At 41.8% G+C, this 22,390-nt stretch overlaps 1 protein-coding gene across 1 annotated transcript in view; it reads right to left on the minus strand.

Annotated features, from left to right (window-relative positions):
- Positions 1–481: 481 nt before the first annotated feature.
- ERCC4 (ERCC excision repair 4, endonuclease catalytic subunit) overlaps positions 482–22,390 on the minus strand; it is a 34,654-nt gene continuing 12,745 nt past the window's right edge. Inside the window, exons 5-11 of the mRNA XM_075899346.2 lie at positions 19,940–20,120; positions 19,456–19,584; positions 18,353–18,463; positions 15,083–15,665; positions 13,392–13,490; positions 10,948–11,060; positions 482–3,887 (exon numbers count right to left, since the gene is read on the minus strand). Coding sequence (XP_075755461.2) covers positions 3,154–3,887; positions 10,948–11,060; positions 13,392–13,490; positions 15,083–15,665; positions 18,353–18,463; positions 19,456–19,584; positions 19,940–20,120 — 1,950 coding nt within the window. The 3' untranslated portion in view covers positions 482–3,153. The remainder of the gene's footprint in view (positions 3,888–10,947; positions 11,061–13,391; positions 13,491–15,082; positions 15,666–18,352; positions 18,464–19,455; positions 19,585–19,939; positions 20,121–22,390) is intronic.

Raw genomic sequence — 22,390 nt, forward strand, 5'->3', positions numbered from 1 at the left:
AGAGTGGAAGAATGACTTCTCGTGTCTTGCTCATAAGACACCTGTTAATGCATCCCAGAATTATGTTTGCTTTTTTTGCAACAGTGTCACTGTTGAATCATATTTCGCTTGAGGTCTACTATAACCCCTAGATCCCTTTCTGCTGTACTCCTTTCTAGACAGCCACTTTCCATTCTGAATGTGTGAAACTGATTGTCCCTTCCTAAGTAATCTTTATAAGAAGATTAATAGACATGACTTTTCTTGTCTTACAACCACCTGTGAGATTCAGGATAATTAACAGCACCTTCTTAAGATTACCAGCTAAAGAGCTTTACATTTAGCCATGAAAGAATATCTTTTCATACCAAGGCGAAAAAGTTAGCCTGTTAGGTCTCTAAAAAGCTACGTAAAGGAATTCAGAACCACATTTCCCGAAATCCTGCAGACCCCTGTAATAACTAATCAAATGGGATGACAGAAGCACAACATTATAACTGCAAAATTTTAGTTTTTGGTTTATTTCACTTAGAATCAAAACATATTTAATGTTGAATTCGATATTAATAGAATACAATTTTCCATGTGAAGGCCTGCAATAAATAGTAAACTTAGAAGAATCCCTGAATGAAGCATTTAATGACAAATTGTCTGGTAACTTAAATACTTATGTATATAAACACTAAATGACAACGCACAGTAAAAATCATGAGCCTACAAATGTCAAACTACAGTAACTGTATACATTTTTCTATACTGTAGAACATACAAGTTTCAAATCAGTGAATTCAATCAAATCCATATTTTGTAAATGTTAAGTATTAATGCTTAATGATTGGAAGATGTATATACCCCTGCAAAAGCAGGCTCTGATTAGGGATGTTAGAAATCAAGTAATTGTGTAAACTGCAACAATTCTTAGCAGTTACACAGTTACTAAAATGCTCCCCATGGGGGTGGGGTGGGCAGCTATCAGTTCCCAGCCCCACTCTTGAGCAGCCCCTCGTCACCCTGCACAGCAGCACCTGTGTGAGGGGGCCCCCCAAGCTCCCAGCGGAAGGAGGCTGTTTCAGAATTCCACAGAGCAGCAAGCCCTTGGGATGCCTGAGCAACTTCTGTCCTCAGGGAGTCCGGGGCTGCTGCCATCCTGCGCTGCTGTCTCTGATATAGAGGCAGCAGCATGGGGCAGCAGTTAGGAGCCAGTTTTCAAACTGGCTCCCCGCACGTACCAGTTCCTGCCTGCTGCCTCTGCACCAGAGGCAGCAGCACAGGGCGGCAGGTGGCTCCCCTTGTGCTCTTCATTTAAAACTCAGACCGGTGGGCTGGGACTGAGCTAGCCTGCCAGTCTGAGTTTTAAATGCAGAGCACGTTGGCGGGGGTCCTGTTGTGATTTACTGGGACCATTTATTGGTTAAAACAGTTTGCCAGGTAACTGCTAACATCCCTAGCTCTGGTATGCAACTGTCATTTCAAAGCTCTGCACGGAACGTACAAGTGACAAAGAAATTACTCCAGACATTTTCTTTTCCTATTCTGTGCTACATAAAAAATGCTAAAAAGTCAGTTCTCAGCTGACAAGTTGTAGTAGCACTGAATGAATATACATATTGTCCATTCAAGGCACACAAGTGCAAAGTATTAAGACATTTAACAGAGGGAAGATTTTAAAAAAAACTTCACTTTTCAAGAGAATTTTTACTTTGGAACAATCATTTTATATGCTAGGAAAAAATATTTATATGAAACAAAAAAAATCAACAAACCCAAGAGGCTGCCGCTTTTATGTAATCATATTTATGACCAAAACAAACACTTCTGATAGGAGTTTAAAACCTAAGGATTGTCAATTAATGAGCTATCCACATAATTTTTCTTTAAACAGAGGTACAGGATTATGCACATTTTAACAGCTGCTCCACTACGAATGGAAGAGCTGTAATTTGGGGAATTCACATCATGTTGATAGACAGGGTGGTTGATGGATATCAAGGGAAAAAGCAACATATTGTGCAAGATGACACATGTATTCCACCAATAATTGAACACATCTTCACTTATGTAAGACAGAATGCACATGTCTATAGCCAGTTTCTCTTGTTTTAAGAGATTCTTCTTCATCCTTTAGTGCTTATGGTAGGTCCTAAGACATTCTTCATTTAAAGCTGTACTACTCCAGAGTTAAAGACACGAGGGAGAACAAAATGATGCACTAATGAATGCTGTTTAGAGACAACTCTTGTACACAAAACTTGTTTTCAACAAATAAGGCCTTGGAAATGTTGAAATTTCATGGAAATGTCTATACCAAGGGTGGGCAAAATACAGCTTGTGGACTGGCTTTGGCCTGCCAAGCTTTTGGATCCCACCTGTAGCCCGCCAGAAACTTCAGGCAGGCTCTCTGCTTACTGCAACCCCAAGTCACTCAAAGAGGCCAGCTTCTTGCACCAGGTGCCTAAGTGCTGCCTGTTGGGCTCCTGGCCAGGAATCATAGAATTCCAGGGCTGGAAGAGACCTCAGGAGGTCATCAAGTCCAACCCCCTACCCAAAGCAGGAACAACCCCAACTAAATCACCCCAGCCAGGGCTTTGTCAAGCCAGGACTTAAAAACCACTAGGGATGGAGATTCCATTCACCATCGCTCTAGGTAATCAGTGCTTTACTACCCTCTTAGTGAGGAGTCTGCTAGGGAAGCACCTCCTGGCCAGAGCCTGCATCTGGACTCCACCTCCTCCCCAACTCCTTGCCCCAGATCACACACCGACACCCTCTGCACCCCTTCAACTCCCCCACTCCAGATCCACAAATCCCTCCCAGATCCTGCAACCACTTCTACACCTCTCTCCCAGATCAGAATCCTCTCCTGCATTCATACTCTCTCCCAGGCCCTGCACCCCAATCCCTTACCCCAGGTCACAACCTCCTCCTTCACCCAAACTCCCTCTCAGACCCTACACCCTCTCCTCTACCCCAAGCTCCCTTCCAAGCCCAACCTCCATCCCAGAGCCTGCACCCCTCCCCAAAGAAAAAAAAAGTGTGCCCTTGACCACTTACGTAAACCTTGGAGTGCCCCCCCATCAAAAATTATTGCTCCTTGCCTATATCAAGAGAAAATGAATTTCTAATAAACTTTAGCAATATACTATTTAAGGGACAACACCTGTATGGCCTAATTAATCATCTTTTAGTTTTTCCTTGAGAAATGGCCTCTGCATAGGATACATGAATGAAGTCATAAAGCTGCTTAGCATTGACAGCGTTACCCAGAATTTCTGAGATTTTATCCTGTGACAGAGTTACTAGCTCTGAAATGCTCTCAACATGGTTCATTAAGGCATGGCAATTTTTGGCATTTACACCTGGTATTTTTAATAAAAAGTCCTGTGGGCCAGGGTTATACTTGTCCGACTCAGGAACGATTTCAGAATCTGCAGTGATGGCCATTGCTATTGCTGCATCAGGCTGTGGCCGGCTCTGTTTCAACTCCTCAAACAACTCAGCAGTGACATGTGGAGACGGACACCACAAAATACGTAGTCTTGGGAAATGAAGTGTAAGAAGGGTGAGTTTAGAGGTAACATCATTACTGCAAATCTCTTGATGTAGAGAGCCTCGTGACATGAGAGAGAAAGATTTGTTAGGGTCGAATTCTATCAAAAGAATTGGTCGCTTATAATACCGAGACATAGAAATACATTGGGAGTAAAGCCTCCCATTATTTAAGGAACCGATCAAATCGCTGATACTCTTCCGCTCCACACAGATATCAGGGGTGAGAATGTAATCTCCAACTTCCAACGTAACAGGTTCAATGTCAATACCACGACGATGAATCAGAGATGGAAGCTCACTGCGAAATTCTCGCATATCCACTATTATAGTTTGTTGAACACTCTTCTGCTCCTGTCCACCTAATGAACAAACAGTTTATAGTGAATCTCTCATGTGTGTGACCTAATTCAGACTATACCTATTTATCTATATCTAAACATACTGCTGCATTTTGCAGAAGACAATACAATTAAAATTCTTCAAAGACTTTAATAAAATATCCACGTTCAGTGTCTGTCATTTATATAACATTAGAAAAATCCTACAAACCAATATGTAATATAGTTTGAAAATTAGGGTATTCATGCCACATTTAGATTACTGGGGTATTTCATAAGCCTCTAATTGAAAAAACCCACTTTAGGATATTTTCAGTGCTTTCAAAGTGTATGGATACCACGCATTCACCCCAGAGATTCCAAATTTAGTGCAGGATTTTACTATGCCATTGAATCAACTTGCCACCAATTTAACAAAACAACACAAAACTAGTCTGCACCTACTAGACAAAATTTTACAATGCAGCAGCATTAAGCATTGAAAATCATATAAGAAGATCTTGCAAGATCTGTGAGTCTTATGAGAGGAATTTAAAACTATAGAAAATAGCTACTGAATGATGATGGTTCAACTGGTTGATAATGAGCATTTTTATTCATCTGTAAATAAAAATCTATTTAAACACATTGGGCAAATTTCGGCAAAAAAGTTGTACTCAAGGAAAATAATGTTTTCCTTACACTTTAAAAAGCATGGAACATTGAAAATGTAGTATGAAGCTGCACATATTTACTCCTAGCATTTGCCACCCAAATTGGATTGTTTATCATATTACAGATGTATTTGGGCGTTTCCATATTTACAGGAACTTCAGAGGATAGCTGAGCTAGTCTGTTACAGAAAAAACAACAACAAATGGTTTGGTTGCACTTTATAGACTAACAACACATGTAGATGGTATCATGAGCTTTTGTGGGCACAGCCCACTTCTTCAAATGACCGGAGCTATACGTAGGGGATTTGAAAACTCAAAATAAATTGGAGAGGGGAAGAAGAGGGAGGAGAAAAAGAAAAAAAGGAAAAAGGAAAGGGTGAGAGAGACAGGGCATCATTAAGTATCTGGAGAATGGGTACTTAAACCTAAGCAGATCAAAGTAAATAGATAGATGCTAAGACCTAGAATACTCCTAGTATACTCAAGAAGCCAATAGAGGAGGTATCTGAGCCTCTAGCTATCATCTTTGGAAAATCATGGGAGACAGGAGAGATTCCAGAGGACTGGAAAAGAGCAAATATAGTGCCCATCTATAAAAAGGGAAATAAGAACAACCCAGGAAACTACAGACCAGTTGGTTTAACTTCTGTGCCAGGGAAGATAATGGAGCAAGTAATTAAGGAAATCATCTGTAAACACTTGGAAAGTGGCAAGGTGATAAGGAACAGCCAGCATGGATTTGTAAAGAACAAAATATGTCAAACCAATCTGCTACCTTTCTTTAATAGGATAACGAGTCTTGTGGATAAGGGAGAAGCGGTGGATGTGGTATACCTAGACTTTAGTAAGGCGTCTGATACGGTCTCGCATGATATTCTTATCAATAAACAAGGTAAATACAACTTAGATGAGGCTACTATAAGGTGGGTGCCTAACTGGCTGGAAAACCGTACTCAGAGAGTAGTTATTAATGGTTCACAATCCTGCTGGAAAGGCATAACAAGTGGGGTTCCGCAGGGGTCTGTTTTGGGACCTGCTCTGTTCAATATCTTCATCAACGATTTAGATATTGGTATAGAAAGTACGCTTATTAAGTCTGCAGATGATACCAAGCTGGGAGGGGTTGCGACTAATCTGGAGGATAGGGTTAGAATTCAAAATGACCTGGACAAATTGGAGAAATGGTCTGAGGTAAATAAGATGAAGTTTAATAAAGACAAATGCAAAGTGCTCCACTTAGGAAAGAACAATCAGTTTCATACATACAGAATGGGAAGCGACTGTCTGGGAAGGAGTACGGCAGAAAGGGATCTAGGGGTTATAGTGGACCACAATTTGAATACGAGTCAGCAGTGTGATGCTGTTGCAAAGAAAGCAAACATGATTCTCGGATGCATTAACAGGTGTGTTATGAGCAAGACACGAGAAGTCATTCTTCCGCTCTACTCTGCGCTGGTTAGGCCTCAATTGGAGTATTGTGTTCAGTTCTGGGCACCGCATTTCAAGAAAGATGTGGAGAAATTGGAGAAGGTCCAGAGAAGAGCAACAAGAATGATTAAAGGTCTAGAGAACATGACCTATGAGGGAAGGCTGAAGGTATTAGGTTTGTTTAGTTTAGAAAAGAGAAGATTGAGGGGAGACATGATAGCAGTTTTCAGATATCTAAAAGGGTGTCATAAGGAGGAGGGAGAAAACTCGTTCGTCTTGGCCTCTGAGGATAGAACAAGAAGCAATGGGCTGAAACTGCAGCAAGGGAGGTTTAGGTTGGACATTAGGAAAAAGTTCCTAACTGTCAGGGTAGTCAAACACTGGAATAAATTGCCCAGGGAGGTTGTGGAATCTCCATCTGTGGAGATATTTAAGAGTAGGTTAGATAAATGTCTATCAGGGATGGTCTAGACAGTATTTGGTCCTGCCATGAGGGCAGGGGACTGGACTCGATGACCTCTCAAGGTCCCTTCCAGTCCTAGTATTCTAAGACGACAGTAAGGATACCACTCTCAGAGTTGTTAGCACCTTCAGTGGTTATGAAGTAGGTCGTGCCCTAGCCAGCCAATATCTCGATTGAGTCCATTATCCTGTGAATTGAATTTGTGGATGAAGTGTGATTCCACAAATTCAATTCACATGCTAATGGACCCAGTCGAGATATTGGCTGGCTAGGACACTACCTACTTCATAACCACTGAAGGTGCTAACAGCTCTGAGAGTGATATCCTTCCTATCTTAGCATCTATCTATTTACTTTGATCTGCTTAGGTTTAAGTACCCATTCTCCAGATACTTAATGATGCCCTGTCTCACACCCTCCTTCCTTTTTCTCCCCCCTTTCCTATTTATTTCGAGTTTTCATATCCCCCACTCATAACTCCAGTCATCTGAAGAAGTGGGCTGTGCCCACGAACACGATACCATCTACATGTTATATTTGCAGGAGGACAAGATCCCACCCTTGAATATAAACAAGTTTGGCTCAAGAGCTGGTGTAGATGGGCTGGTGAAGATAAAAATGATGGAAAGCTAAGTGAAAGTAGTAAGTTTTAAGGAGAGATTTAAAAGAAAAAAAGTCATGCTGTTTGTCACACAAATTAACGTCCCAGGTGTGGGTGGAAGGTGGTCAGTATGAAAGAAAGTGGGAGGAGACAAATGAAGCATAATGGAGAACAGATTAGGCAGAGCATATGGCAAAAGAGGGAATGATGAAGGAAATGAAAGCCAAGATGTAGGTGGGGCAGAGCTGTGAAGATGATGGCGGGGCAAACATGAGAAGAAGGAATTTGAATTTCTAAGAAAAGGTGAGAAAAAAAACCAGGAGAGATTGAAACATGGTTTTAGTGGCAGCAAAAGTTTTAGTGGCAGCAAAAGAAAGATTTTTTTTTTCTTCTTCATAGAAATCTCCTTCCTTTTGCAACCACCCGAGAATGTTTGCCTCTTATTTGATTCACTTCATTGGCTTTTTCTCTCCTTTGAAGAAACTTGTGACACACCCAAAATTAAGGAATACATTTGTTTTTGAGGCTAATACTAACCCTTAATCTTCCATCAATTGAGCTGTCAGTTGGCTATAATTTGCACATTTATTAGGTATGGGCTGAATTCTGCTTACTGTAAGACGCAGACCTTTCAACCAAGTTTTTGGACATTCATATTAGTTTCCTAATGTATTTTCATTTTTCTACTTTCTAAGTAGTATGTTTGTGTTCAGTTTGCAAATTAAACCTACTGCCTACAAGTCAATGGGAGTTATGCACACCTATTTAAAGTAAAGAAGGCCTGATGACTCTGCTTTAAAAGGACAGAGTCATTTTAAACCAGGAGTGGGGAACCTAAGGCCTGGGGATCGAATTCGGCCCCCGGCTTGTCTGGATCCAGCTCCCGAGGCTTACGGCCCCCTCCCAGCATCAGGGAGCTGGTGCTGACACTACAGCCCTGCAGCCCCACAATCTCCTCCAAAGGGCTGAAGTGCCAGCACCAGCTCCCTGTTGAGGGGAAGGGGAAATGAAGAGAGGGCTCATGGGCTAGATTCAAGCAAGCTGGGTTCAGATCCAACCCACTGGTGGGAGAAGGAAGTGGCTCCTGCAGCCCCTCTTACTCAGACCCCCACCCCACTTTGCTCCTGCACTCTCCCACTCTTAGCCTGCTTCTGCACACTACTGCCCTCCCAGACCCACCAACCCGCACCTGCTGCTGCACCCTCCCTGCTGCCCAGATCCCACACTCCAAGCCTTCTTTCTGGCAGCCACCCTTCCCACACACCAATCCCCTCATTTTTGGCCCCATCCCAGAGCTCACTTTTGTGTGGCCTCTGACTCATTTTTCTGTTTCTGTCAGCAGCTCCTGATCCTAAAAAGGTTCTTCATCCCTGTTTTAAACCCTCCTCTTTCTTAAGTCTTTACAGAACAGGCATCCTTTACTCTGACTAAAACGGACAGGCCTCCTTACAGAGTCAGTTAGTAGAGCCAGTTTCTCAGTCAGAGGAGTTGTTGGATGGAGGCCCACGGCACTGCTTCCTGCCACCTTTGAAAGCTTATAGCACTGCTTCTACTGCACTTCTAAACATTACTAGCCCAGGCGACTACAGTGACTCCTTATAAGGCAATGAGGACATTTAAGCCACAAACCTGGCTCTGCACATAAACTGGACCAAATTTAGCCCCAGAGCAAGTGAACGCTAAGCTAGGGGAAGGGGTGATACGCTGGAGAGCAGGGACAGAATCCAGACAAGTGTAGAATCTTGCACTTGGGATGGAAGAATGCCAAGCATTGTTACAGGCTAGAGTAGCAGTTCTGCAGAAAAGGACCTGGGGATTACAGTGGATGAGAAACTGGATATGAGTCAACAGTGTGCCCTTGTAACCAAGAAGGCTAACGGTAAATTAGGTTGCGTTAGGAGAATTGCCAGCAGATCTAGAGAAGTGATTATTACTCTTTATTTGGCTCTGGTGAGGCCACATCTGGAATACTGTGTCCAGTTCTGGGCCCCCAACTAGTGAAAGGATGTGGACGCATTGGAGAGGATCCAGCAGAGGGCGACCAAAATGATTAGGGGGCTGGAGTGCATGACCTCTGAGGAGAGACAGAGGGATTTGGGTTTGTTTAGTCTGCAGAAGAGAATAGTGAGGGGGAATATGATAGCAGCCTTCAACTTCCCGAAGGGGGATTCCAAAGAGGATGGAGAAAGGCTGTTCTCAGAAGTGACAGATGGCAGAACAAGCAGCAACGGTCTCAAGTTACAGTGGGAGAGATCTAGGTTGGATATTAGGAAAAACTATTTCACTAGGAGGGTGGTGAAGCACTGGAATGGGTTACCTAGGGAGGTGGTGGAATCTCCATCCCTAGAGGTGTTTAAGTCTTGGCTTGACAAAGCCGTGGCTGGGTTGATTTAGTTGGTATAGGTCCTTTTTTGGGCAGGGGGCTGGACTTGATGACCTCCTGAGATCTCCTCCAGCTCTATGATTCTAACTCAACTAACAGAGACTACAGATAACCCAACAGAGATTATTTTTCGCCTATGTATTTTTAAATGGTCTGACAGGTATCTTGGAGCATTATGTGAGGCTCTGTACAAAAAAATCTTAATGGCACCCAAAGGAATACTAGGCACTTTATAAACACAAATAAAACAGATTGTTATCCCGAAACACGTGCAGTCTAAGTAGATGACACACATAGGTATTCAGAGATGGGATAAGACATAAGATGTCATAGCAAGAATTTGGTTACAGGGGGTCCCAGTTATAAGTTGCCTCGATATGGTTTCACATATATGTCATCAATTAAGGAAACTAAAATCATTATATGTTGTATGGATACACACAAGTCTTTTTCAAGGGACCAAAAGCCAGCAACGTAGGTGAGTTTAGTTTAAAAAATGTGGCTCTTGCTGGTGCTGTTCATGACCAGCCTTTCAGTGCACGGGCCCCAGCGTGTGCTCATGGCCAGCCACTCAGCGCATGAGCCCCAGCGCCTGGAGGGGACAGTGCGGGGCAGTAGCAGCGGCGGCTCCGGGACCCTGGTATTAGGTTAGAGTGGGGGGAGGGGCTAGGGGTGCCTGGCTCGAGGAGAGGGGAGTGGAGGGGATGTAGGTATAGGTTATAGGTACATTATATGTATATACACGTATGTGAACTGAATGTGTTGGGAACGCATCTCAAGCTTCCTTATGGGTATTCATTCCCCTTTATAAGCTGTTCTGCTGTAAGTTGCATTATTTAGGAACGTAATCTGGACTTATAATGGAGACCCCCTGTACTTTGATCCTCCTCCACCTATTTCTTTTCTAGCCTTATTAATTGATCTTTTAGTTAGTTAACTTCTGCATGTCTTTTATAAATTTGAGCCTTTCATTAGAATCCTCAACTTCTTCTAGCTGCTTAAGAAAAGGCCAAAAGCTTTCGTTCTTACTGGAGCACCCTTTGTGTTCACTCTCCTCCCTGCCTCAATTTATGTGAAACAGATGCATCTTGCTCTTGTGGAAAGATATGGCTACCACTCCCATTCTATTTCTTATAATGAGAGAGAAGGGACAAATTCTTCTGCCCATTGAAATCAATTGGGAGTTTTACTATTACTTTAAAGACTGGAAGACTGAGTTTGTAACAGTTTGAAATGTTACACCAGTACATTGCACGTCATAACATCTTTCCTCTTGTCCAGGAATACTCTACAGTACTTAGCAACAAAGATGATTAGATTTACTACATGACATTGCTACAGCGATCCATGGTACTCCATTTTCATCGCTAAAGGGCACAGTGCACTGATTTTGTAGCACTACCTAGACACCGAAGAAAAAGATCTGCTAGACCATTAAGATGATGCATGACAGATTCCTGAAATAACAATACGCCAGAATTTTCTGTTAAGCACCTCTCATCATATAACCCAAAGCCCTACAAATAGTTCCAGGAATTGTTAGAACTCACCTGCTTTGCGTGTGTCAGTAGAAACAGTTGCAGAAGTAGAATCTCTTACTAGATCAAAGTTGGTTTCATCTCTGCCTTCTCTTTCCTCAGGGATAACCATGCTGGCCTTCTCCCTGAAGAATTATTAACAGAAAATAATAGCATTTGGAATTACTTGCCTGGATTTTGAAGAATAAATGTATGGCAAATACAGCAAAATATCTGGCTAAACAGCAGTACAGAACTAACGTAGTTTAGTACTGCCTGCAAATTTGATCAGAATTACAATTTATTTTATCGTCCAGATCGTTAAGAACCAGATTCTGCTATCCTTATAGATCACGAATACAGGTCAAACCTCTAAAATCTGGGATTCTCTGGTCCAGCAACATGTGTGTTCTGCATGACCACAGATGTTCAAGAATCAGAGACACTCAGTGTACTGTAGGGCAGTGGGGGCCTGGTGCACGGGCGGATGGGCTGTGAGGGGGGAGCCAGGAGCTAGTGCACAGCTCAGCTGGGCTGCATGAGCCAATGTGCATCTCAGCTCGGCTCGGGGGTGGGGATGCACCAGGAGCTGGTGTGTGGCTCAGCTGGGCTTGGGAGGGGCCAGGAAGCCCAGTGGAAGGGATGTGGGGGCAGGGGAGGGAGGGGAGGAGAAAGAGGGTATGCATTGCAGCAGGGGGCCTGAAATGACTTCCTCTGGTCTGGAAAATCCCTCATCTGGGACCAGTCAGGTCCCGAAGGTGCCAGACCAGGGAGGTCCAACCTGTAGTAATTTACTCTGTCAGCAGCCTCATCTTGATTTGTGTGGGATTCCTCCTGCAACATGGGACTAAATACACTTAACATTTGCATAATCTATCCCTGAGTATCAGCACAAACATTGAACTCTGTGATAATATGTACTATCCCAAAATAATTTTAATGTTCTCTCCCTCCTATGAAAATATTATACAAAGCCATGAAAACCCCATACATTGCTTGGTATCTTGCAAAACTTATTATTGCAGAACCAAGAAAATAATTTAAGATAGTCTCCCATATAGTACTGGTACATAACTGTAACTATCATACAAAAGGCTGCTTGAGCCTGTGTGACCAGACAGACTAACCCCTATATTATCCATCTTATTTGCCTCTCTGAAGCATACAGGACAGAAAAGGAGCAATAATATCAGCATAGTCTATGCTGGCTCATCTGATCCTGAGAAGCTGAAACACAGATATGTGGATAGAGAGTAGCTAAGTCAATAAGCTGGCCTCGAGGCTGCGGCTGGCATCTATGTTGATTCGAACACACACAGTCCCAGGAAGAGGAATTTCCCACTGAGAAAACAATGTCCTGTACTTCAAAATTTAATCATCTCAAATCTCTCTTACAAGTGTAAATTAAGTTCACAACTCCCTTGTAAGAACTGGTCTCACAGCAGACAGACCAGCATCAATTGGCAATTAAGATAAGAAAGAGAAATACGTGACCCCATGATTATAAAAGATGGGCCCAGCACACACTCACTTTGAGTGTCATTCTACCCTCTACCTGCTGGTCGGGTTAGGTGTTTGACCTCCCGAGGTTCTATGGGGACGCCCACCTCGTATTTTCGTCTTTCCTAGGAATTGAGGGACCGGCCCTGGCCTGACATGCTGGAGTCGAGAGGCACAGAAGGGGGTAAAAATGGTACCTGGATGTGGTCCTCTGTCTTAAGTGTACACATAGCAAGAGTAAGCTGTTACTTGGTACCATTATTTCTATTTTTCTATCTTTATCTTCTTTGTAACCATTTTTTTTAAGACCTATATTTTGCTAATAGTTAAGAAATAGAGCAATAGCCATTGTAACCATATGATTTATAAGCTTCCTCAATAAACCTGTAACTGTTTAAGCTTTAACCTGACTCCTTCAGTTGCTGTAACAGAACCAAGCACAATTTAAAAGAACTTCAGCCGGTCATAAAGGGACAGATATAGGGAGAGCTTGGGCGTTTGGATCTGTGTCACTCCCAGGTGACAGGACCCACTGGGGCATCTTTCAGTCTTTCCTCAAGGCTGCCCGCTGCGAAGGAATTATGGAATTCTAGCAGCTGAAATCTAAGATGTAATAAGCTCTTCCTATATAACGGGGCGTCTGTTGGCCTGCTGGCCACCCTCTGCGATGGGACCCCGGTCCTAGCAGTAAAGACACGGACGTTAAACCTTTTCTCGGAAACATACACACACACACTGCCCTGACCGTCGGCTGACAGCCTGTTAAATGGGCAAGCAGGTGTGTCAGAAGAGGACATTGCCATTACGGCAGTTCTCAAGAAAAGACTCGCTGCTTAATGCAAAAAAACCTAGTAAAATGGGAAGCGTCCACAAATATTTTATGTAAATAAAAAAAATATATATTTAAGATGTGGACATTAAAAAATGAAAAACAAACAGATAAAGTACAAAAAAGCTAGCAAGCTACTTTAAGTTACCGAATGAGTTTTTCAAAAGCTTCTTTTTCTTTCCTCAGAACAGTGAGATAGCGCTGTTCTTCTGTTGATCCTCCATATATAAGGAAGTAAACTCTGTAGGTCAGGAAACAATGTACTTCAGGTCACAAAATACAAAATTTTATCCCGAAACCAACATGAACATCAATATTTGAGAAAATTAGTTTTATGTGCTTGAAAAAATTGACTACAAATAGATTCCATTCATTCCACTTCCACTAAAGTTAAACTGATCAAAATGTATCTCTTAGAGTTCTTCTATCCAAACATCTCTTTTTCCAAAATATGGATAAGTATTAGATAAACTCCGGACTTCAACTGGAGTGGACAAGTCAGTTCCCTACTCAGAGCTAGTTTACAAAACAAGCTTGTCATTTTAAAAAAGCAAGGAGCAAATAAAAATGGAGAGGTTATATTGTATCTTCCTTGCAGTTATAAACATTCTTCTGAGAAGACTGCATGTAAAATAAACAGGTGAGAATACTTTAAATAAAGCCCAATGAAAGAATATAAGTTACAAGAACAACAACTGAGATTTTAGTAGAACTTGTCTGTACAAGGGAATCAATGGGTCCGCTTTTGCAGAAAAGTGTCACATTTACCACGGCCATCAAGTATTGCATAAACATGCACAAGTTAAGTTTCTATTTTATAAACATGCACATAATCAACTCATATGGATTCTACTGGGATAGCTGTAATTAGTCTGAAATACCACCCCCTTACTTTGGCCTTATCTTAGTATTAGACATACACTCATTTCTCTGGGAGGTGTACACATATTTATACCTCTACACTAACTTGAACATTACAAGCTGTATTGCTAACTTTACAAATACAAGGTGAAAATTGAATTTTTACATAAACACATTTACCAGCTAAGTGTATAATTATAATTACACAGAATATATGTGTACAACAAATTAATGATACCTCAGTGATAATGTATTTATAGAAATATATCAATAGAAATATTTATAATAATTTAACTGTAATCCCTTGTACATGCCAGTATAATGATAGCGACTGTGTGTGTACGTACACACACACACACACACACACACACACACACTATATATATATATATATTTAATTATGTATGCACTACCATACATAGAACAATTCCTGTGAATCTAAGGGCTTGTTTACATGGGGAGTTCTGGAATAGCTGCTTAATTTGGAAGTGGATTATATTAATTGGAATAAGCAACTCTAGTTCAAGAATAAGAGTGTCAAGGAGTTAATCCAAGAGTTAATCCTCTTTAAATACACACCCTACGTTACCGCAGATTAACTTTCAAGGTTAGACTAGGATTTACTGTATGTAAGAAGTCAAGCAGTCATGCAAATCAAGATTATTGCACTAGCTCAAGTGTAAACCAGGTTATAATATATGTAACTGATTACTGGTGTATTGATAAATTGTTAAAGCAGGGGTGAAATCCACTACAAAAAATACTTTAAGAAGGGTCAAGTACAATCTACATTTTTTATTTTAAACTAAAAAAAAAAAAAAAAAAAAAGGAGAGAGAGAAAAACTAAAAGCCATTAATTGATTTTCTGGGTTAACTTCCAAAAGACCTCAACAATTCAGTTTGTTTTTGGTCTTGATTTTTAAAGAGCTAAAATTAGTGCAACTGAATTATGCTATTACCAAATCAACTTGCCTCAAGGGCTTCCCAGGCCTGCTTGCCTTGTAGATTTCCAGCTGCCGCACAAAAGTTAGTTCTGCATCATATAGCACTACATATCTTGGTTCAACTTCATGCAATACCCGAGAGAGAGCATAAGGGTCACTACAACCCTGCAAAGGATGAATGATAGTTAGGGGGGATTTGAAGATACCATAATAAGCATCTGATGATAAGTTTAGGTGGAAATCATCAGGTCTGGTTTTGTCAATACTGATTTCTTGGCTGCTGCTTAATTCTTTGTAGCCTTCCATCTCTTCTCCTATGTTTTCCTCCTCTGTTTTACCCATCATTTGGGTTAGAGTCCAGTCTTGTTTCTTCATTAATTTTCTTTGTTTTGAAGAGGCTTCAACTTTGGCTTTTTTGGCTTGAGGTTCTTTGTCCAATCTGGCATTTCCTTTGGCCCTCACAGCTTTTCTATCCTTGATCCATGCTTCGCCAGCTCTCTCATCCTTCCCAAAAGTTTTGTTATAAAGCCTCATTAAAAGAGCCTCTGCTCCAGCAGTAATATACTCTCTGAGCTGTGCGCAAGTTCGGTCATCACTGGCACAAATAAGCACTTGCCCTGCAATCAAGAAATAATATTATGTTTATAATTTGTTACACTCCACTGTTTTATATCCAAATTCAAAAATCTTCTTGGACGAAGATATAAATTATTTTAAAATGATCTCAGGAGTATGCTTGCCAAATGTCTTCACACTTTTTAGTAGTAGTTGCTCTGGAATTTTGGGGACAAGTCTAAGTTGCATGATTTTTTTGTTTTGAACTGAACAAAATCCAAGCACAGAAAGTCAATGAAAGTTCACTGTTCTTTACTCCTAAACTGTCAGAATCAGAAGTGTTTTTCTTGTGACTAACTGAAATGAGACAGATGTAGCATATATTGTAACATATAATTGCACTATGGAATGCAATAAAAAGCAAAACCACATTAACTGAGCCTGTTCTAATTTTCAGTTTTTTTCCATCTGCATTCATAATCCCAGAACACACAAAAGTGCACAGTGCTATTGACGTTTGGAGTCCCTGAATGGCTCACTCTTTTTGCAGACCGAAGCATCCCCTCAAGCTGGTTCAGTTGGACTCCTACCTCAGCTGAGAGTGGGCCAGCTGATGCTGCCATAAGAGCACCAGAGAAAGCGAGAAAAAAAGAGCACTTGTGCTCCTATTGTCTCCTGATAGAATTTGATAGTTTATGGGAAAAGTAGAGATGAGAGAGTAAAGGAGCTAGTCAGAAGCAACTATGCCCGCTTTCCTCCCCACAATCCAGCACTTCCAGCAACTGGAGGGTAGAGGGGTGTCAAGTAAAATGCCACACACTCAGAATGAACATAAGAACGGTCATACTGGATCAAACCAAAGGTCTATCTAGCCCAGTATTCTCTCTCCTCCAGTGGCCAATGCCAGATGCCCCAGAGGCAGTGAACAGAACAAGTAATCATCCAGTGACCCCTCTCCTGCCATCCATTTCCAGCCTTTGATTCTGACAAACAAAGGCTAGGGACACCATTCGAAGTTTCACAAGATGGAATGAGGTCTGACTCAATTACACCGGATTTTAAACCTGTTGCAAGATCATGGTGTCTTCCCAAATCTAGAAAAGCAGCTACACTCCTACGGAGTGCGAATGAGTTGGGTTTGGAGGATTTCCTAAAGGGGAATTCTATCTTGTAGTGTTTAAAAATGTTGTGGGTCTTCCTCGTCAGAGGGCTGGAGTATGTACAGCCACTACAGGCTAATGAATAAGGGTGTATGGGTGACCTTAACTGAATACTGGCATCCTCTGTATGTTTGTGTTTGGATTTTTTGAGGATAAAGTGGAAGATTAACTTTAATTGTCAAGGGTAATGTCTGCCTCTTCTCTCTCTCTCTTTTGTGGAGAAAGCTATTCTCAAGGATATGGGGGATGAAATTAGTCTTTCATCCTTAATTTCAGGTTAATTAAGTGCTTTGTCTGGGAAAGAAGTTATTTTCCACATAGATCCTCCACCTCATACTTAACAAGAAATTGTAGAGGAATGTTTTCACCTCAGGAACCTTTGTTGGGAGCCACTTTATTAGCTGTACTTTATTAGCCACTTTATTAGCTCTTTGAAAAACAGATATGTTTGTAGCAAGATACAATTAACTTTGCAAAGCCTACATAACTATTGCATCCCTTCTTTGATATTTGACTATATGTACAAACTATTAGATATGGCTAAGCAAAGAGTCTGCTTGTCCAGGAAATCTCTTCATCTAGGTATATTATGGGTGGGATTTATAAAAGCACTTTACATGATTTAGTATCACAAGTTCCATTAAAACTCAATGGATATCTATGCTTGGTTGGCTTCCGAGAATTTTTTTAAGGCAGGCACGCTCCCAACGTGTAGGTATTCCACCAGTAGAGTCCCAGTATGCATTCTAAATCTCCTCCAAGTGGCACTGCATAGAGTTGCTCCTTAAAGTATTGTGTGGCTAAGGGCCTGTAAGAGGCTCTGAAAAGGAGCAGAATGCGCTCCCATCAGGGAGAACAAAGAGGGGGGAAAAGAAACATCTGGAGGAAGTCACTAGGGCTAGTGAGACATCAGAAAGGAAATGAAAATAAGAAAACGGACAGTGAAAAGATAAAATTGTGGCAACCATAGCATCAGAGTATGGTGGTACAGAGCCAGAATGCCCAGGTGCCAATCATAAAGGAGTAGTCAACAAAAAATGTTGGTTGCAACACTGATTAAGTTTGTTATAGACTTTAATGTAGGGGTGGGCAAAAGGATGTCCACAAGCCGGATCCAGCCTGCCAAACAAGTAGATCCAGCCCGTGGAGACCTGGCTGCTCACCCGCCCCCAGGCCAATCAGGGCCTGGGCGAGAGGGGAGTACATGAAGTTTCCTCCCCCTGACTGGCCTAGGGGCGGGGGAGCACGGGAAGTCTCCTCCCTCGCAAGGGGGGCATGGACACCTAGGGAGAATCTGGGGGTGGGGGCAAAGGTGCTCCTCTACCCCCAGACCAATCTGGGGGTATCCTGGTCCCACCCCTTCTGCTTGAGGCCCCACCTCTTCCAGTGCACTTTAAAATTTTCTGCTGTAATGTGTTAATGTGTTCAAAGGCACATTCACAGAGATTCTCTCAAATATTATACGTCTATTACATCGGTAAAATATATTTCAGAAATATAATCAGTTCTGTTCTCAAAAAAAAAAAGATTAACCCAATGAAAAAACATAGCTAGACTCTGATAATTTACAGATTTTCATATTCTCTCACCTGGCCCACCAAGATCCTCACTGTTATTGTTCTCCATTTCAATCTCTTTCAATACTTCTCTTAAGGCTTCCCACTTTGGATTGTTTTCTAAAACCAGTTCCCTTTTCAGTTCTGAAATACAACAAATTAGAATTAATTTAATATAGCAGCTTTCATACAGTCAACATACTCATATGAACTTCAAAATAATGGATAGTCACAGAGAGGTGTGGATAATGTAATGGATCTTGGCAAATTCAACCATAACCCCCATTTACAACTTGTTATGCTGGGGGATGAAGGAAGAAAACAGTTATATAAACCTATTTATAGACATGGATGAATGCTATTTTGAAGCAAAGTTAAACATGCATATAAAACCTCTTTAATGATGTTCACTTTTATAACTGACTAAACACACACTTAGTTAAAATGAAAATAACCTCAGACTAATAAACTAAACATCTTTGTGGCTCAAGAACGGTACCACGGGGCCTCCTCCCGTGACCTGCTGTGAAACCTGTGCAAGTCACTTTACCTCCCTGTGCCTTTGCTTTCTCTCCCATTCTTTGCCTTGTCTATTGTAATCTCTCTACTGCTAAGATGATCTCTCCGTATATTAGTACAGCACCTCGCACTAGAGTCCTTATCTCAGTTCGGGTATCTGGGATATATTGTAGTACAAATATACAAAACATTAGATACAGCATGGTTTTGTAAACTTAACTAAGGAATCAGTGAATTCATGTATTCCTTCTGAGGAAAGTAATGAACTTATCTTTTTCAGTGTACTAGGCTAGAACTTCTGACTTATAATTAGCAACAGCATGGAGTAAATTCACGTCTCTAGGTAACTGGAGCATACTTTGCCCCTAGAGCTCTTTACAAACTACTAACAGTACCCAGAAGGCTTTCCTTTATATCACAAAATACTTTACACAAGTGGAAAAAGCACAGCTCTCCCACTTTTACAGATGGAAATCTAACATTTACTGACAGAGTAACTTGGCTGAAGAAGATTTTTTGAAGGGATCGTTTAGCTAATATATGTCAGAATAAAGACAAATTAATTGAATTTGAGTTTTCAGTTCACAAAGAGGTCAGCATTCAAAATGCTCTGATACCTTTTTCCTCTTTTATGTCCATTTTTTCAGATACTTTGCTTTTCTTACTTATTTTGTCATCTGGAATATGATAAACTCTTGCTCGAGCATTTACAAACATTGAAGTACTAGAGTCAAGAAATAGCCATCCTAAAGGTGGAGAAAGACAATATTAACACTTAATTAGTAATTTGCAACCATGCCCACGTCAACCCCCTCAAAAGAAGAAAGCCCAAAATCTTCCATCTGAAACAGCTGTGCTGTATGCTCATTATATAATTGCCGTCTTTGCAAGATATAAAAATGCAAATTTCTGATGATTTTTCATACATTAAGTAACAGCAGTTAAGTAGGAGGGTGAAAGCATTAACTGTCAATAAAACCTCCGTCCTTATGGCTAAGTACATAAGCTTGATTGGAGACTTTAGTATGGAATTTTGATTTTTTTTTTTAAAATCAAGGTTTCACTCATGTGTTAACTTCTAGAATGTTGTTCACCGCATACCTGAATTCTGACCAAATGCTTTTTCAGTTGCTCTCAATGACTCCACAAGGTTAAGAAAAGTGACACAGTCATACTGAGTTAGATATTGTAGCAAAGAACATAATATCTTTAAATCCTGAACCAAAGATTTGGTCTTAGCTCCAAGTTGGTGCCAAAGAGGATCTAAATAGTGACGAATTGTCTAGAAAAATAAATTGAAAAGTTATGTGTAACAAACGCATACTGCAACAATTTACACAGGAATACATCAGTACAGCCTCATAAAACTAAGACCAAACCTGACCCCAAATGCAGGATCCCTCCTACTCTGCAGCAGTAGTACCTGTGTTGTTACCCGGAACTCGGGATAGCAGCCACATTCAAATTTGACCTGCTCACTTTTTTGTCATTATGACAGAAGATTGGCCAGCTTAAATCCAAGTGGCACTGGGGACATACACACTGAATGTTTCCATTGATTTTCACAGAGATTATAGAATCACAGAACTGGAAGAGACCTTGAGAGGTCATCAATTCCAATCCCCTGCACTCATAGCAGAACCATGCACTATCTTCTAGAAATCTAGACCATCCCTGACAGGTGTTCGTCTAACCTGCTCTTAAAATCTCCAATAAAGGAGATTCCACAAACTTTCTCGGCAATATTCCAGTATTTAGCCATCCTGACAGTTAGGAAGTTCTTCTGAATGCCCAACTTAACCTTCCCTTGCTGCAATTTAAGCCCATTGCTGCTTCTCCTGTTGTCAGATGTTAAGGAGAATTTTTCTCCCTCCTCCTTGTAACAATCTTTTAGATACTTAAAAACCTTATGCCTCCTCTTGGTCTTCTCTTTTCTACACTAAACAAACCCAGTTCTTTCAAGTCTTCCCTCATAGGCAGGGCTCGACAAATAATACAATCTACTCGCGCATGGCGAGTAGATTGTAACCCAGAAGAGCCAGGTTCGGCGAGCCCTGGTCATAGGTCATGCTTTCTAGACCTCTATTTTTCTTGCTCTTTAACTGAACTTTCTTCAGTTTGTCCACATTTAACCTGGCTCTTCGCACATACCTGGAGCCTGAATGTAACAATGAACGTTAACCGATTAACGGTTTACATGGGTTAAACTTACACATCCCTAGAAATTATCCTTAATGAATTTCATCCTATGTACTTCAGTCCATTCTTCGAGTTGGTCTAGAACATTCTGGGATTATAATCCTGTCCTACAAAGCTCTTGCAATCCCTACCAGCTTGGTATCATCCGCACACTTTAAGTGCACTCTCTATGCATTACCTAAATCATTGTTGATGACATTGAACAGAACTGAACCCCATTTGTTATGCCCTTCCAGCATAGTTGAGAACCATTGATAACTACTCTCTGGGCATGCTTATACAACCAGTTATGCACCCACTTCATAGCAGCTCTATCTAGGTCAGGGATGGGCAATCACCCCTGCTGCGGCCAGGCAATGTGTTAGGGTACGTCTAGACTACATGCCTCTGTCGCCAGAGGCATGTAGATTAGGCTACCAGAAATAGGAAAATGAAGCAGCGATTTAAATAATCGCCGCTTCATTTAAATTTACACGGCTGCCGCACTGAGCCGACAAACAGCTGATCAGCTGTTTGTCGGCTCAGCGCGATAGTCTGGACGCGCGGGTGTCGACATCAAAGGTATTTGTCGACCACCCAGGTATACCTCATCCCAGGAGGCATACCTGGGTGGTCAACAAATACCTTTGATGTCGACACCCGCGCATTTGTCGACCACCCAGGTATGCCTCCTGGGATGAGGTATACCTGGGTGGTCGACAAATACCTTTGATGTCGACACCCGCGCGTCCAGACTATTGCGCTGAGCCGACAAACAGCTGATCAGCTGTTTGTCGGCTCAGCGCGGCAGCCATGTAAATTTAAATGAAGCGGCAATTATTTAAATCGCTGCTTCATTTTCCTATGTCTGGTAGCCTAATCTACATGCCTCTGGCGACAGAGGCATGTAGTCTAGACGTACCCTTAGGGAGTGGGGCTGGGAGCAGCTGCATGGGCCAGAAGAAAGTGAGGTGACAGCCCTCTGACAAGCTCTTGCCCAGCCCTGATCTAGGTTGTATTTCCATAGTTTACTCAAGCTTAGATCATGGATGGGCACCACGAATAGTGGGTGGGTAGCATGAGTGGCCCTCCTTCACCTCAGTGGGCTGCAGCAGACTGCTGGGGTTCCACCTTTGCTGCCACCCCCCCATCCTCCTGTCTGTCTCCTCTTCCCCACGTGACTCTCGCAGACTGGGACACCAGAGCCCTGCACTCACCTGCTCCTCCTCCTTCTCCCTCTCCCAGCAGTTCGAGTGCACAAATTGTCAGATTCACACCCCATCTCTGCTCCTCCCCCGCCCTTGCAGAGCTGGAACGCAGCGAACAGTTGATTTGTGGTGTTCCAACTAGGGATGTGAATGACTACTCAACTAC

The sequence above is a fragment of the Pelodiscus sinensis genome, chromosome 15 (assembly GCF_052426305.1).
Source record: "Pelodiscus sinensis isolate ZL-2025 chromosome 15, ASM5242630v1, whole genome shotgun sequence".
NCBI classification, from domain to species: Eukaryota; Metazoa; Chordata; order Testudines; family Trionychidae; genus Pelodiscus; species Pelodiscus sinensis.